The following is a 17,359-nucleotide window of genomic DNA, read 5'->3' on the forward strand; positions in this document are numbered from 1 at the left end:
CGGCAGCACTAGTGTTTGTCACTGTCAGAAAAGCAACAGGGGCAGAAGACAGTTCTTGAACCTTCGAAGTCTTAGCATAGTCTCTCTTCAGAGTGAAAACTCTTCACACCCCCTCCCCCTGCAACCTTGGGCGGGGGGGGGGGGAGAAGAGAATAACTAAACTAACTATGCTAACTATAAAAACCACAGAAAAACTATTACCTTTGCTTCCTTACGACTTATCTTTTGAATCACCTTCCTACAAGGTGAAGTGGTGGGAATGCACAAAAGCAAGCCCTTCAGCCACGTGAGTGGAAATACATCTGTCGCCAGCAACTTGAATCTGCTTCCCTGGTAAAATAACGTGGCGGCTTTCTGGTCATGTAAGTGGCAAACGCATCATCTGCCAGGGAGGCTGAATTTCTGTGTAATCCAGTTGAAGACTTCCTGATTCAGACACTATTCTGAGTTATTGTCTGAGTGTCTCCTGATGCAGTCTGCCTTACGGCTGAGTTCTCCCGTTGTCTGTATTGCTCTTATGAAAAGCCATATTCCCCTCTGCCCATTCCACTAATTGCCATCACTTTCAAGTACAGGACTGTGCTTCAAATTCCCTCTTGGCTGCTGAGGTACACCACCACCATTGGGGTGTTGTGTGACTGGACGAGGATTTGAGTACCCTGTAGATGGTTTGAGAATTTTTGGAGGGCTAACTTCACTGCACTGAGCTCCAAGAAGTTGATGCTCTTGTTCCTGTCTAAGGAGCTCCATATGCTTTGCGCTGTTCTGTGTTCCTATCCCAGTAGGCTGACCTCTATTGTGAGTATTGGGAACTCTGCAGGGCAGACTGGAAAGCTCCTCTGGACGTTCCCTGGATTTGTCCGCCATTTGAGGGAAGGGACTGGCATCTGATCTTGAATGCCTTATGGTGAGTGGTCCCCGCCTTCAGCAGAAGTTGCAAGCCACCTAATGTGGAATTTTGCCCAAGTTGTAATACCAATAAATGAAACCAGTAGGCCTGTGAGCCGGAGACACTTGGATATGGACAGTCTTCGATTCCTTGTGAGCCTGGATGTCAATTTCTGTAATTTCTCAAATGTGTCCAGCGAGGGATAGGCTTTGGCTACTGATGGATCCACATCCACTCCCATAAAAGCTTTCTTTGTGGAAAGGATCATGGACCTTTTCCTGTTCATCACAAACATATGTGTTGTGAGCCGCTTGTTTGGTCAAGGGCTGGATCGGTCCGTGTCCAGCAACTGATATAGAGGAGTACTGTGAGACCTGAGTTTGGCTATGATCACTACTAGCATCTTGGTAAAGATTCCGGAAGCCAATGAAAGGCCAAATGACACTGAGTTGTACCAGTAGTGAGCCATGTTGTATCCAGATCTCAATATGTAAGAGTCATAAGAGCATGTGGAGATAAGCATCTGCTACATCCACTGAGGCAAGGAAATCCCCTTGGGATAGAGAGTTACCATGCAGGCTAGAATTTCTATCCAAAATCTCATTTTCTTCATTCTGAGCCATTTCAGACCCAGAACAGCTCTGACCTCCTCTGTATGTGTCTAAATGATGAATATGAAGTATAGAACTAATAACCTTTTTTTTGTGGGAACCAGTTCTACTGCTCCTATATCCAGAAGGTGAGAGACCGCGTTCAGCACTAACTCATGTTTTGTACGGTTGCTACAGATCGATAACTGGATAAAGTGAGAGTAGAGAGGACCTTAGTTTGAGAGAATTTACCAAAATTCACTCCTACTTTCACATACTTGTCCATTGTAAAGAGGGAACATTCCTTTAAGAAGTGGGATATTATGCCTCCTAGACTCAGACTAGGCCAGAGGCATAGTTTTTCATAATTACAATAAGATTTGAGAAGTGTGAAGTCTGGCTACCCAGTCTGCTTTTGCTGCGTTTTCCATGGTTCTGGGGTTCTCCTCGGATATACCTACCATCCTTCCTCTGGTAATTCTGAAATGAGGATTTACAAAAGGAGTCTCTCTGCCTACTGCTGGACTTGTAGCCCCCCTTCTTTTGGCAATGTGTGCAGAAGGGAGGGACTGTTTCAGTTTGGAAGTACTGTCCGCCATTATCTTATCCAGTTTCTCTCCAGGTAGGAGACAGAGCCTGTGAACTTGGAAAAGCACATGACATGTTTACAATGGGGTGTAGCCATATGTGGATATTGAACTAGATGCCATAGCACTGGCTGAGAACCTCAGTGTGTCCATTAAGGCGTCTATGGCAAAAGTTGTTGCTAAGGTTATTTTTAAGGGTTGACATGAAGCTAGGATGGTCCCTGTCATTCAGGGCCTTTAGGTCATCAATCAGAACACTGTAGCTCTTGCAAAGCATGTAGTGGCCAAGGACGCTCTGATGGTGGCTGAGGAAGCCTCAAAATTGCTCCAGAGTGTTGTGCCTTTGGACAAGAAATCCCTATTTGATGGTATCATCATATCCTTCACTAAGAATGCCATCGCAGCATATACTATTGGTATTTCTGTGAGGGTATTTTTTGGTTGTTGCATTTTGTAGTTATTTAAATGCTTGTCCACTTAAATGCTTCTTCCCCTCGTAAGAGTATTCCCATTCACATCAAAGATAAGGTAAAGGGGAATTGCTGTCTCAAGCTGAGATTTGGCTAGTACGTATTTGCCTTAAACTGGCAAAGGAATAAAGCAGGATCAAAACAAACCATGACTAACTGCTGCGTAGGAGCTACTCTGCAAAGCTAAACTGGCTCTATAACGGCAGAGAAGGGAACAGCGCCACACACCACAGAATTGTGGGAGACGCTAGGCTACAATGCAAAATGTCCAGAAGCCAAGAGCAACTTAGAAAGGGGAAGAGTTAAGTAAGAATTACAATAGGGTTTTTCATTACATAAACAAGACACAAACATGACATACTGTTTGGCAAACACCATTCACATAGGAATTGCCTTTTATCTATATCTACATTTTATATTCATATATATCTTGTGACATTTAACAAAGGATAATATAGCAAAAGAATTAAAATTGCTATGGAAATTAAAATGCTAAACATCTTGATTTGTGTGATTAAAGTGTAAACCTAAACATTGCAGTAGCAGAATTCTGCATGGCATTTATATTCTTTTTAAAAGGTACATTATTGGCATTAAAAATACTGACAGCATCCCATTTAAGATGGCTATGGACATATAAACAAGGAAAAATTAATTGAAACAAAAAGCAAAAAAATTAATTTGAACTTTTTCTAAAGTCTGACAATAATGAGATGTAGAAGACAAGGCAATAATGTATACAAGCCAGGCAGTTGTCTTCATCCCTATAATTTACAATTTTATAGTCAAGCATGCACTTAAAAAGAAAAAAGGAAAAAAAAAAAAAGACAGTATACGAACTTTTCCTCAGTACAGTTCTCCATCTAGTGGTCAAACAAAAAACAAAACAAGGGGGAAAAAACCCATAAGCAGAATAATTTACTATATCATTTTATTTAAGCTATGATATTTTTAACAAAGTTAATGACAAAAAACTATTCCCGCATCAATTAATTTGCAAGCATTTTGTAATGAGACACTGAATTTTCCACAAAGTGTTGACACCCTCTCTTGTGGATAATTAAAATACAGAGATTTAAGGTCTTTCCAGTATTTTCATTTTAATTTACATAATCTAAGACTTCTTATATAAAAGACAAGAAGTCTATAGAGTCACAAGGCAAAACATTTTATTATGCATTGTACTAAAACTTGAGGGTCTAGACTATTAGGAAATATAAAATCTGAATGATCTTATGGTTAAATGTGATTTATGGTTAGAAACAAGTGTTAAAACTGCACTATGTTACTCAATGGATGTGCAGCCAGTTGGCATTCAGTGTCAAAGCCACTTCGTTTTCTGAGAAAGTTTATACTATTTTTTACTCCTGTTTGCTCTGAAAAACCAACACAATATTGTTAAAGTAAGCTGGATTCTGTTTGGCTGAAGCAGCTACAGAAACATCACAATCTCCTATTTGCACAATTTTTATACCTAAGTGATGTTGGGGGGAGTAAGGGTGAAGCATTATTTCTTGAGTATTCTGATATTTAGACCACTAATATTCAGCATTCTTCCTTAGCAACTTGAACTCAGGCAAATGCTTTGACCCTACAAAGGGCTTAGAAAGAGAGGAGACATCCTTGTTCAGAAACCTTACCGAGAGACCACAAATACCAAAGCAGTACACACTCTAAACTTAACAGCATTATTCATTTGAAACAAAGCCTTCAATCAAACTTCAGAGAATTAAACTAAACTATTTTAACCTCATCCAGCTTTCTCCTTTTAGGATAGGTCAGACATGAAGTTACTTAAAAAGAAAATTCCCGGATAAGAATATAGCTTTCCTTCTTCTAGATTGTTAAGACATACAACAGTGTGATGTTAATAGCTGTGAGTACCATCTCCAAGAGAAAGAAAGATTAACTATATACAGATTCTGGGCTTATCTACACAGCTAGTTAACACGCAGCAAGTCAGGCCTGCCACACATTAATTGACCAATACACAGCAAAACAGGATCGACGTGGTCAGTTAGCATCTGACAGTCTCACACGCTCAACATTCGCTGCCCAGTTTGCTGTGCACTAACTAGCTATTTAGACACGGCCTGTGAGTCCACAAGGAAAGATGTTACAGAGTCACAGCTTGTAGCAATCTGTTCACGACTGGATGTGTTCTCAGGGCACTTCAGAGAAAACATGTACTGATGGCCAGGTTGCTGTTCTGCAAATTTCCTCATATTTGTTCATTCTGTCTTCGATGTTGCCACTTATCTGATTGAGAGCACAGGAATATCCACAACTGGGTCTGCTCCTCTTGCTTCAGCCTTTGCAATGGCTTGTCACTGAGGTTTTTAAGTTTTTTCCCCTGGAATGCAAAGTGGCAACCCACTATGAGGTCACTTTAATTTCCACCAGTCATTAGTAGACAGATTTTCATGGTTCTTCTACTGGTCAATTCATGCCGTTCAGCTTCCCTAGAGTGCTTGGGATTTGGACAGAGGTCTGAAGATGAACTTATCCGGGTGGAAGGTTTGGGTATTCTCATTCCATGGATATTGCATATATTTCCAAATCTCTCCTAGTCGAAGTCATATTGATTAAGAAGCAAGTTTTGGAAGTAAAAGTACAGAGAGACTGATCCCAGCAGCATGAATGGGTATCTCAGTGCCTTAAAAAAAAAAAAAAAAAAAAAAAAAAAAAAAAAAACTAAGGCTCCAAAGAATGTGAACAACAAAGATGTTGCCCTCAGGAATATGGAATCATGTCAGTGGCTAGCACAGCCAGTCAAGTTTTTGTTTGTTTGTTTTTTGTAGCTGATCACGTGCATAACAGACAAAGCATGTTTCTTGACAGCACTTGCTTTGAAACCCATAGATAAGCAGCCTTACAAAAATTCCGTGTGTTTAACTTCTGTTGACTTTGCTTAGAAGTCTTTCATAATACCAGTATCTGAACTTTGTCCATATTTTCTCTTTCAATGACTTTAATTTCTTCCAGGAAGATAGGAATGTGTCAATATCTTTGTGACTATCCAAGGGAGCACCAATTCATCCCTCACAAATTCTCAGTTAATCATAGCATGTTAGAATTTAGTGCATGATTCCACGCCCTCCCACCCCCATGTCAGAAGACTTGTATTGGACCAATTCCTGGAGGGTGAGCTGCATTGGGATTATGTCCAAAAACCATTGCCTCCATGCCCTTTGGGGCCAATCAGCATCATTACAGCTTGTTCTACTGCAATCTTTTTGTACGTCTTTCCTGGGAATGACTATTGTTATACGAAAGGTGATGTTTGGAAGAGAAGATCTATCACTGTCATTGGATCTCTCTGCTTGTTGAGGGAAAAAAAAAACTTTGAGTCTGTTTGGAGTCTTGACTTGACTCGTTCACTCGAGTAAAAGACCTGGACAACACTGCTGGCTCCCAATCCTGCCAACGAAGATAGCCCTATCCTTGGTATACAGGACTTAAATTGATTTTACGTGGCCTCTGCCCAGCTCAACAGTTTACTATACTTATTGTGTAGTGTGGACAACTTTGATCATATGTACCACCACCTAAGTGTTGTTAATTATGACTAGTGTGTGTGTGTGGTACAGATATATCTAGAATTTAAGCACAAGTTGGATTGCCCCAAGTTACAACCAGTTTATGTTCCTTTTTCAACTCTCGGTCTGCCTACACTCCCTGTGTAATTTGGTAGTTCAGATTATCTCTATGGGAAGGCATGCATCCATTGTTAGCATTGCTCCAATGGTACCACGGATGCGTGCCACCTCTGTAGAAATCATCTGAACTATCAGCAACAGTCTGACACGGAGAAGTTAGGCTAATTTAAATTTTTTTTGGGTGGCTCCTCCTATTTATTGTGGGCCCATTAAGGTGGCAGCCCTCCTCTTCGTACTTAAGGCTGGAATATGAGCGGCACTGCACCTTTACAGCTTTCTCTTAGGGAAACATACCATCTGAAGAGATAATGGCATGCCCTGAGCCTGCCTTAGAAATCCTATTTGTACTAGTTGTGCAGCTGACAGTGTGTACGTCTATACTTAACATTCCTTATGGCAGCATGCTGAGTACATAGGCTGCATGCCCCCCTAGCGGGGCATAGATAACGCTATAGACAGTGATGCACTGCTTAGGCAAGTAAAGACGCATGAATCCTTTGGGTACATACCCTAGACAGCTCTCTACATGCCCAAGCAATTCCTCTCCTGTCGACACTGCTATGTTTAACAATGTAGTATCCCACTGCCTGAGTCTTTCACCACCACAGGGAAAGTAGTTGGGAGTGGCGTAGATTAGTTTATGGATGCTTGTCCTGCAACTCTGAGGGACAACAAATTTGTCTTTTAGTGTCTTATGTGCCAATGAGTGTCCTCCCGCAAAACTCTTGATTACCCATGTGTTTGAGTTAGCCCTCCCTTATACATGAGCAAATTTCTGACACCTCTTTCCTAAGAAATGTCTCTGAGTTTTGTTGTTTGGTACAGGAGATTAGTCTGTTCCCCCTTTCCTCCTGTTCCAGCAGCACCTGCTGGGAACACAGCTGCACTTGCAATGGTCATAAAAGGATTGCTTCTCTGAAAAAGGCTACTTAAACTCCTTCTCTGATGCCTCCATCACCTCCATGACAGCTCTGACTTTTACTTCCCTGTGCAGTTTTTTGCTTGCACATTTAGAAGCAGTTTAACTGTTACGTATATGCATCTACCTTTCACAATCTAAGCCAACATTTCCTAACCCAATATACTGGACATGACTGATGAGAGCAAGCAGCACGAGCCCCAGAATTCATCTGCTGTAAAGGAGGCATCCGAAGATATATTCAGAAGAACTAATTTTAATTTCTACCTGTTGGTCGAATAGAATCTTCCAGTTCATCAGTCAGTATAGCTTGAGAACAGTATGACGTTGTAGAGGCTTGTAGTGAAGATACTTTAGAGTCCATCATCTCTCAAGGATGGCCTCCTATCCACAATCATCCTGTCCAGGGACTCCTTGAGTAAGAATTCCCCCTCTAAGGATTCAGCTGTGTGTTGGGGTATGTCTATAATGGACATTAAGCCCGGGCTCTACTCAGGTTTGAGCTCAAGCCCTGCTTCCGTCCACATACAAATCAGTCTGACTCGGTTCTGCAAGCACTCAGGACCTGGGTCGCAGGAACCTGTGAGAGGGGTAGGTCAGAGCCCATGTCCAACTGTGACTTGGGTCCAAGCCCTGTCATTTTGCAACATGGATGCAGCTCAAGCTGCGGACCCAAGTCAGAAGGTCTAAGTAGTGCAATATTAGCATATCTTTGAACCTGGGTCCAGCAATTGTAAACCCAGGGTTTAAAAAGCAGTGTGAACGCTCAAGCGTGGACTTGGAACACTGAGAACCACAAGCCCAGGTCCCACAGAACCACATTTATAGTGCAGTGTAGACATATCCTCAATTGAACAGCAGCAGCTGCACTTAAGTTTACCAAAGTTACATTGACCTTTTTATTCTTTAGGAGCAAACAGGACTTCTGAAGTTATCTGATTGTTCTACTTGGCTATTCACACTCTGTATTTATAATATACATGTTGGATACTGGGACACTATCCAAGTACAATCTGGACTACTGAACAGCTGTGTCCCCTCAATTCTCCAATCTGGGGAACCTTTTACATTGCTTCACTGTGAGAGCAACCACCCCTGGCCTGTTCACACATAGCCTCTAGCATGTAAATTACTCCCAGCTATACTGCATGAGTGCTTAGCTAGCCACTCATGAATTACACTGCAGAGTGACACCAGCAAATCCCAGTCCCAGACTTTTCCTCAGAAATGTGCATCTTGTACTGCTCAGCTCTGTCCTTCTGGACAATACAAGCTCATAGAAAGTCTGTATCACTTTCTATTAATAAAATGATGCACAAATCCTGTTACCTCAAATGAAGTTTCCGAAACATTTCAATCCAAATTCACTGGTTTAGACAAAACAATAAAACAAGTTTATTAACTACAGAAAGATAGATTTTAAATTATTACATGTAATGAAGCATAAAAGGAGAATTGGTTACAAAGAAATAAAAGGTAAAATACAAACTAATACCTAATTTAACAAGTTAAGTGAACAAAGCAAAAGGGTCTCTCTCTGACCATATGTTCTCTTGCAGTCTTACTGGCTGGATCTTTCAGCAAGGATCCCTCCCAGTCCAATGGTGCTTCCTTTGTCTTTCGAGTGCTGTAGGTGCAATGAGTAAAGATGAAAGGAGATAATTTGTAGCTTGTGGCAGGTCTGTATGAGTAATCACAGCTTACTAACTTTTCTGGCTGATGTTATGGCGAGCAAGAAGGTAACTTTAAATGAAAGATGGGACACACAACATCAGGCTAAAGGTTTGAAGGGAGGTCTGGTGAGAGAGCAAAGAACAAAAATCAGGCCCCAGTGGGATGAGAATTTCACCAACGGTTGGAAGGATCGAAGATGCCCCTTCAAAAATCTAGTTGTTGCAGGATGAGAAAAGATATTGTGGCTGTCAACAGGAGAATGAACTCTGATTGCTGCCAAGTGAACCCAAAGGGAACCTAAAGAAAGACCCAAAGTTTTAAGGATAAATAGATATGCCAGAATATAAGGGATCCCAGTTATCATTGACCCCCAACAAGAAAAACATTTCCATTTATCTGAAAAACATCTGCTGGTAGAATCTTTCCTACTTTAATTGAGACTAGATTGCACCACTCTGGAACATGTTGCAACAGTTCCGAGTTAGGTGCCTGAAGATGTCCTTGTGTTATGTCAGAAGGTCCAGAAATGGATGGATTCTTATGGGTGGACGAAATGAGAGCTTCAGTATACATCTGTGAACCAGAGCTGGTAGAATCTTTCCTACTTTAATTGAGACTAGATTGCACCACTCTGGAACATGTTGCAACAGTTCCGAGTTAGGTGCCTGAAGATGTCCTTGTGTTATGTCAGAAGGTCCAGAAATGGATGGATTCTTATGGGTGGACGAAATGAGAGCTTCAGTATACATCTGTGAACCAGAACTGTTTTGTTAAATTGGATGAAATAAGGAAGACTCATGCTCTGTCATGACAAATTTTCCATAGAATCTATGGTAGTCTTGGGTGTCAGTGTTAGGAAAGGGATCCCCACTCAAACTTTCTTTGGCTTTATCCACTGGACAAAAGAGTCTGGAACCTTAAACAGATCTGTCATTTTGGCATTGATGTTGCCCTGCTGTGGTGCGTACACAGACAGAAACCAGGTTTTAAGACAACAAAGATGCAGTCTGAGAAATGTTTTACATGTGTGCATGAGGCCACAAGACCGAGGAGGGACAGGCACGTTCTGACTGATGTCCAGGGCCTGAAGGTGACCTGGTTTATGAGAGCGCCCCGGGAATGGAATCTCTCGATAGAAAGGCTCTTGTTGCGGTACAGTCCAAGGTCATTTCTATGATGTTTGCGGATCTCATAGGGGTCAACATGGACTTCTCATAGCTGACACAAACTTCTAGAGAAGAACATAGGTGGAACAGGAATCAGACTGACAACTGGACTTCCTCATATGATCTGCTCATTAGGAGCCAATGGGAAGACGGTGAACTCATTCCGTCTCATCCAAGCTGACACCACTGAAAAAAAACTTTTGTAAAGACTCTGGGTGCTGTGGCTAGGACAAATGTAAGAACCCAGAATTGGTAATGGTCTTGACCAAAGAGGAACCCGAGGAACCTTCAGTGGGATGGGCAAATGTCTATGTGAAAGTATGCCAAGACAAGGCGGGGTTTTATTGGACTAACTTCTATCGGCGAAAGAGAACAGCTTTCAAGCTACACAAAGTATGTGTCTTTCATGTCAAGAGCCACCAACCATGTGCCCTCTTCCAGGGAGTGAATTATTGATGTCCATGTGATCATGCAGAATTTTAATTTTTGGATGAATATATTTAATCAGTGCAGCCTGAGAATAGGCTTGCATCTCCTATTCTTTCTGAGAACTAAGAAGTATGGGGAGTAGAATCCTTTCCCCTGATGTTGAGGTGGAACTTCTTCTAGGACTCCCCAGTAGAGAAAGGAATCCAGGTCTTGAAAGAATTTCCTCATGAGACTGGTTCCTGAAAAGGAAATAGGGAGGGGGTTTGTGGGTAGGAGTTGACAGAAACACACCATCAGACAGCTGCAATGAATCATTTCCAGTACCCATCTGTTGGTTGTTAGGGTCCTCCACTTGCAGGCAAATTTGGTAAGGCAGCCATCAAAAAACTGAGAGGGGAGGATGATGTGGCATCAATAAAGAGACACGGTCTCAGCAGTCTCACCAAAAGAAATTCTTTGTTTGAAGGTTAGAGTGAGGTGCGGCAGTGGACGTTGCAGGACCTGTGTGTCTCAGTCTGTGCACGCTGTGTCACTTATGTGGCGATTCCTGATGGCGCTGGTAGTAAAAAGGTTGAGGGGGTTGTCTCACTCTGTATCCTTGCAATGGTGTCTCATAGAGGCAAGGATATAAATGCCCAGAGAGTGAAAAGTTGTTCTTGAGTCCTTGAGGGAGTGGAGAGGTTCATCCATTTTCTCTTGGAACAAATTAACTGTATCTAAAGGCAGATCCTGAATGGTGCTCTGTACCTCCCTAGGGAAACCTGAGGATTGTAACCAGGAAGGTCAGTCATTCCTCTGAACACATCATCTGCAGCATATACTGCAGCTTGGAGGGAAATCTTGGCCACCAATTTGCCCTTATTAATTAAGGAGTGGAAGTGGGCTCTATCTTCCTAAAGCAGCTTGTCATTAAAATCTAAAAACTGCATATAATTGGTAAAAATCATATTTAGCTAGTTGAGCCTTGAAATTCAAAATCCTGAATTGGGGAGAGATGGAGTTAAAGATCTCTCTTCCCAGGAGATTCAGCCATTTAGCACCCTTTTTTGAGGGAACTGTTTTTGGGCATTGCAGCCTGGATCTTTCAGTGGCTGCTTGTACCACCAAGAAATTAGACGGTGGGTACAAGAATAGAAACTTTCTCCCCTTGGATGGAACAAAGTAGTGCTTCTCTGCCCTCTTTAAGGTGGGAGCACAAGACGCAGGAGTGTGCCACACCATTTTTGCTCGATCCACGATGACCTCATTGATCAGGTGGGCACTCAACTGGGGCCTGAGTGCTGTAAAATGCCTCACAATCTATGCTGGAGCTCCTGAACTTCAAGTTATATCTGCAGCTTGGACGCCACCCTGTGCAGGAGTTCCTGATATTGCCTGAATTCATCAGCCAGAGACCATGAAGATGGGATAACTGCCTCATCAGGAGAAGATGATGAAACTGCTCCCAGAACCACTAGATCCGGATCATTTTTGTCCTCCGAATATTCCAACTGGACTGCTTGGGGTTGGCCAGTAGATGGTAATTAAAGTTCATGTACCAATCCGGGATGCCCCAATAGTACCAGTATGAGGGATTAAATGGCACAAGGAACAGGAGTACGAAACAGCAAGATTTTTTTGGTTTGGTTTAAAGATTTTATATTAAAAGGGCTCTACTACAAACTGAAATCTGAATCCTACTGTTTGCTCTACTTGGAGGAAGAGAATTCTGGGCAGGGTTTGCAAGATTATGGTTAAATCTGATCACTGCTTCAAAGGCTCAAAGGAAAAATATGCCTCTAAATCCTAATGATCTAGTCTACATCTCACAACCATATAGAAGCGCTGTAGCATGACTCCTGACAGACATTTAGTTTAGAGTTTATTTTGAAACCCTATTATTCCATAGGTGGTGTGACAGCATTCCAAATGGTTGTAATCAATTGTGGTCTTTTGTGACAGCCTATCCCTAGGTAGCAAAACTTCAGACTTGAGAGGAGCATTGCTGATCTTAATTGGGTAGACATGTTCATTCCCCAGCATGTCCTTAAGTTTTCTTTAGGCGGATTGTGAAACTAAAATGATTGACTGAACAAGTGAAGTGATCAGTTATAAACTGAACATCCTCAAGCAAGCAACCAGTGCACAGATTCTGGGTCACCTTCCCCGGGCAGTGCCATCCACCACTGAATGATAATGAATACCTATCAAGACAGAAAACTATAGCTTGAAAGGGACTTTGATAATCTATTTATGTGTAAAAATGATTTCCTGGTGACTTTTCTTTTTTCTTTGCAGGGTTGTTGTAACTATGTTGGTCCCAGGAGATGAGAGAGATAAGGTAGGTGAGGTAATACCTTCTACTGGATCAACTTCTGTTGATGGAAGATACAAGCTTTCGAGCTTCATAGGGAAGAAAAGGAAGAGCTCACTGAAGTTCAACAGCTTATACCTTCTGTCGACAGAAGTTGGTCCATTCAAAGATATTACCTCACCTATCTTCTTTCAAAAGTCTGAACAACAGGGTGGACTGATTTAAACCAAAATTTAAATTACCAATTTTAATGATTTAAATCAGAAAACCTTAATATAAAGTGATTTTTCATTTGTACTACTTAGGTTGATTTTCACTGGTTGACAACTATTAAAACATGTTGATTTGCACTAAATTTGGTGCTTCTTTTTGCTAACCAGAAGGCTACACTATCTTCTATACACATTTAAACAATTATGCATCTTAACTTACTTTTATTCACATTCTTAATTTTTACATATTCGTTATGTTAGATAATGGCGAATTATGTATTTAGCGTTCACTAAATTATTAATTTTTTACATATGATTTGTGTCAAGCTTTATTTGGATGGAAATTCAAATTCAACTAAAAATGCACAGAAACAGCATTTAAATTTTTTAATAAAACTACAATACCTTAAATTTGCGAGATACATAAGAAAAAAGTTTATCAAAACATGTTTTGGATTTAAAACCAAATGATTTATTACATAAAGAAAGTATTCTCTATAGTCAGCGAACTGAACTGACTGTTTCTGGCCACCATGTCCACCAAGATTTTATAACTAGTAGATCGCATCCTCACACCTATATTTTATTCACAGACTGGAAGATGAAAACAAGATTTTCTGCTTTTTCAACACCCAACTGGTTTCTCGACTATGAATAAATGAGTCATCAAATTGAATTAGCTGAATAAACTGAAAGAAAGAAAATAGTCTCTTTGCATCTGCAGAAGAGAATACTGCTGTCAAAAGCAGGTTATCACTTCAACAAATTCTGATTCCAGGTGCATAGCCAGTGACTTCCATCAGTTCAGTGGTTTCACTTTCTTTAAAATTTAACAGCAAACATCTATTGCTTATATTGTTTTTCGTACTTAATTCAAACAATGTTAATAGACCATAATAATTTTAGGCCTTAACACTGGTTGTCAATTTTTATTTAAAAAAAATAAACTTGCATTTAATTTAAATAAAAAAGACCGATTTATTTTTAAAATCATCAAATTTTAGCTACCCTGCTAAACAGCAAATTTGTTCAGTCCCTGTGTTGGGGCCACCCAGGTCTCAAAAGCAACCTTTCTTGATTGAGAAGGGTGTAGAGCACTGAAGAGCTTTTATAAAAAAAAAAAAAAAAAAAAAAAAAAAAAAAAAAAAAAAAAGTCTTGGCCCAGTCTTCTTCAACCTGAAATGAGCATTGCAGAAACTCAACAGATTGGAATACATGGGAGTGTCTCAGGGCTTCAACAGGCCCACTCACCAGGAGGGGGGGACCCTGTTCCAGCTCAAATACTGCTGAATAAGGTAGTATTTAAAATATATTTTAATGTGAAAACTTTCATCATCATAAAGCAAAGGTAAACAGACTACAGTAAAAATACAATAAATGAGATCAAAATCATAAAAAAAGAAAAAACATACCTTCACTACAGAATGGTCTTTTGATACCAGAGAAATTCACCATTTCATGCAGTGTTTTCTCCTCTTGGCAGTATTCACAGTATGTAACTATGCAGTGCAGTTTCTTATAATCATCAGAACAAGTTCCGCTGCAGAACTGGTATACTTTGTTCTAAACATAAAATAAAGTATAAAAAAGGGGTTAAGTATTAAGATTGGCATAGAGCAACTTTTAAACAAGAATATGCCTTTAATACTCAAATGCTTAAAAAAGTTGGCATGAGCAAAGATCCAAGTATATACGAGGTAGTGTGACCTCTACCAATAGAGCTAACAGCTTTTGATTAAACTGACACTCAATGCTACAGAAGTTATTTGTCATTAAGTATTTCACATGGAGAAAGTGACAACTGAGAAAGAATACATATTGGTAGATCTTAAAAAACAGCGCTATTTTCCTCTTTCAATTTACAGACAAGTTTCAAGATGATCTAAGATCAGCTATAATCTCTAAAGCAGAGTAGTTGAATAGGAAATGAAGATAACTGTGACCTACCTGTACTATAATTGTTGTTCTTCAAGATGTGGATACAGACGTGAGGTCCACTCGTATGCATGCAGCCAGTCACCAAAGCAATTTGCTTAGAAGTACCCATCGGGGCTGCACACATGCCCTCTGGCCCCTCATAGCCCACCCAGGGTTATTTAAGGTTGGCACCACTCTGACCCCACTCAATTCCATTGCACTGGAATCCAAGTCTGGAGACTTCAGTATAGAGAGGACAGAGGGTGGATCATGGAATACACATCTGCACCCATATCTCGAAGAACAACAGTTACAGAGCAGGTAGATAACCACTTTTTCTTTGAGTGGTTGCAGACATGTATTCCACCAAGATGACTCACAAGCAGTAATGGAAGGAGATGGGGCTCGGAATCTTCTTAATAGCAACTACAGAACTGCCCTTCCAAGTTTGCATCTGATCAAGATGCAGTTTTAACAGTGTAGTGTTTGGTAAAAGGATGTATGGCAGACAAGCTTGCACCCCAGCAAATATCCAATATGAGGTTACTTACTGTAACTGGAGTTTTTGTGAGATCTGTGGTCCCTATCTGTATCCCACACATTGGTACACACATGCACCATATGCCTGAGTCCAGAAGTTTTTCCAAGCAGTGTCCGTTGACCCACATGTGCGCAGTATCTCCCCTTGTGCTCCTGATGAAGGGTATAAGGGGCAGTGCGAGTTGATGCCACTCCAGTTCCTCCTCTTACTGCAACATAATCAAATTTGAAGCGGAAGGAGGGCAGGCAGTGGAATACAGAAAGGGGCCATACATTTCATTAAACCTCCAGTTACAGTTAAGTAACCACCTCTTCTTCAAGTGCTAGTCCCTATGGGTATTCCACACATGGGTGACTTGCAAGCAGTGATCAGAGTGGAGGAGGGTGCGCAGATGCTGGTAGCAGAGCTGTTTGTAATATAGCCCTTCCTATAGCTGCATCCGCAGCTGTCACTTGAGTCAGGGCATAGTGTGCTGTAAACGTGCGGAGAGATCACCAAGTTGCAGCTTTGCAAATCTCCTGCAATGGAATCTGATCAGGATGCTGTGGAGGCTGCTTGGGCTTGCATTGAGTAAGCTGTAACACCCCTGGAAGCGGAAGATTTGCTATCTTATAGCATTCTAGTATACATCCTGAAACCCACTTAGAAATTCTCTGGAAGGATACGGTTAGGCCCTTTGATCTTTCTGCTACTGCGACAAAGTCTCAGAGACTTTCTAATGGGCTTAGTTCTCTGCAGGTAGAACTCCAGGGCGTGTCTGATGTCAAGGGAGTGCAGTTTCTTGTCCCCAGGAGAGGAATGAGGTTTTAGGCCTGGTTTACGCTGGGGGTGGGTGGAGATCGATCTAAGTTACGCAACTTCAGCTACATGAATAACGTAGCTGAAGTCGATGTACTTAGACCTACTCACTGCAGTGCCTTCACTGCGGTGAGTCGACTGCTGCCGCTCCCCCATCAACTCTGCCTACACCTCTCGCAGCAGCAGAGTACAGGAGTCGATGGGACAGCGCTCAGGGATCAATTTATCATGTCTAGACTAGACACGATAAATTGACCCCTACTGGATCGATTGCTGCCCGCCAATCCGGCGGGTAGTGTAGACATACCCATAGAAAACATACAAGTAAGTGAACTGATTGGTTGATATGGAATTCGGACACCATCTTGGGGAAGAATTTGGGATGTAGCCAAAGGGAGACCTCTTCCTTGAGGAATACTGTGAAAGGAGGGTCTGCCATCATGGCTGATGGCTCACTGACTCTCCTGGCCAAAGGGATGGCTACTAAGAACACTACTTTCATGGTGAGGTAGGTCATTGCACAGGTTGCCATAGATTTGAAGAGTGGACCTGGGAGAATTGACAGGATGAGGTTTCGGTCCCACTGAAGCCTGGACTACTTGATGGGCGGGAAGTTTCTGATCAAGCCTTTCATAAAGAGTACGATTATCAGGGGCATGAAGATAGAGCATCCCTATACCAGGGAAAGGAAGGTGCTAAATGTTGGTAGGTGTACACGAAGCGAGCTAAGGGATAAACCTGGTGTTTTTAGGGCGAGGAAATAGTCGAGGATAACCAGGTCTACCGTGGTGAAGGAATGGTGGTAGTGGCACACCCAAGAAGAAAAGGGGCATCATTTAGCTTGGTAGTATGTCCTTGAAGACTCTTTCCTGGTCTGGTTAAGGACCACCTGGACCGAGGCAGAGTACAAGTGTGCTATGTCCGACACCCATCCAAACACCAAGCTGTGAGGTGTAGTGAGCTTGGGTTGGAAAGCCTGAGCCTTCCGCAGTCTTGTGTCAGGAGAAGCTGGAATGGGCCAATCCTGATGGGCTGGTGTGTGGACAGAACTGTGTTGGCCAATAGGGTGTTAGGAGGAGGATGGCGGCTTCGTCTTGGCAAATCTTCCGGAGAACCTGTGGTCTGAGAGGAATGGGGGAAAGGCATATCAGAGGCTGCTCGTCCAGGGAAACAGGAGAGCGTCGCCCTATGAGTCACTGCCTACTGCCACACTGG

General features: G+C 41.8%; 1 protein-coding gene across 31 annotated transcripts in view; it reads right to left on the reverse strand.

The window, feature by feature from the left end:
• ZMYM2 (zinc finger MYM-type containing 2) overlaps nucleotides 1–17,359 on the reverse strand; it is a 186,047-nt gene that overhangs the window by 58,742 nt on the left and 109,946 nt on the right. For all 31 annotated transcript variants that reach the window (XR_010601090.1, XR_010601089.1, XR_010601088.1 and 28 more), the window contains one exon: nucleotides 14,301–14,451. Coding sequence is in view for 27 of the 31 variants with exons in the window: in XM_065595363.1 (XP_065451435.1) it covers nucleotides 14,301–14,451 (151 nt within the window). In the remaining 4 variants the exon portion in view is untranslated. The remainder of the gene's footprint in view (nucleotides 1–14,300; nucleotides 14,452–17,359) is intronic.

Source organism: Chrysemys picta, chromosome 1 (genome assembly GCF_011386835.1).
Source record: "Chrysemys picta bellii isolate R12L10 chromosome 1, ASM1138683v2, whole genome shotgun sequence".
Lineage (NCBI taxonomy): Eukaryota > Metazoa > Chordata > Testudines > Emydidae > Chrysemys > Chrysemys picta.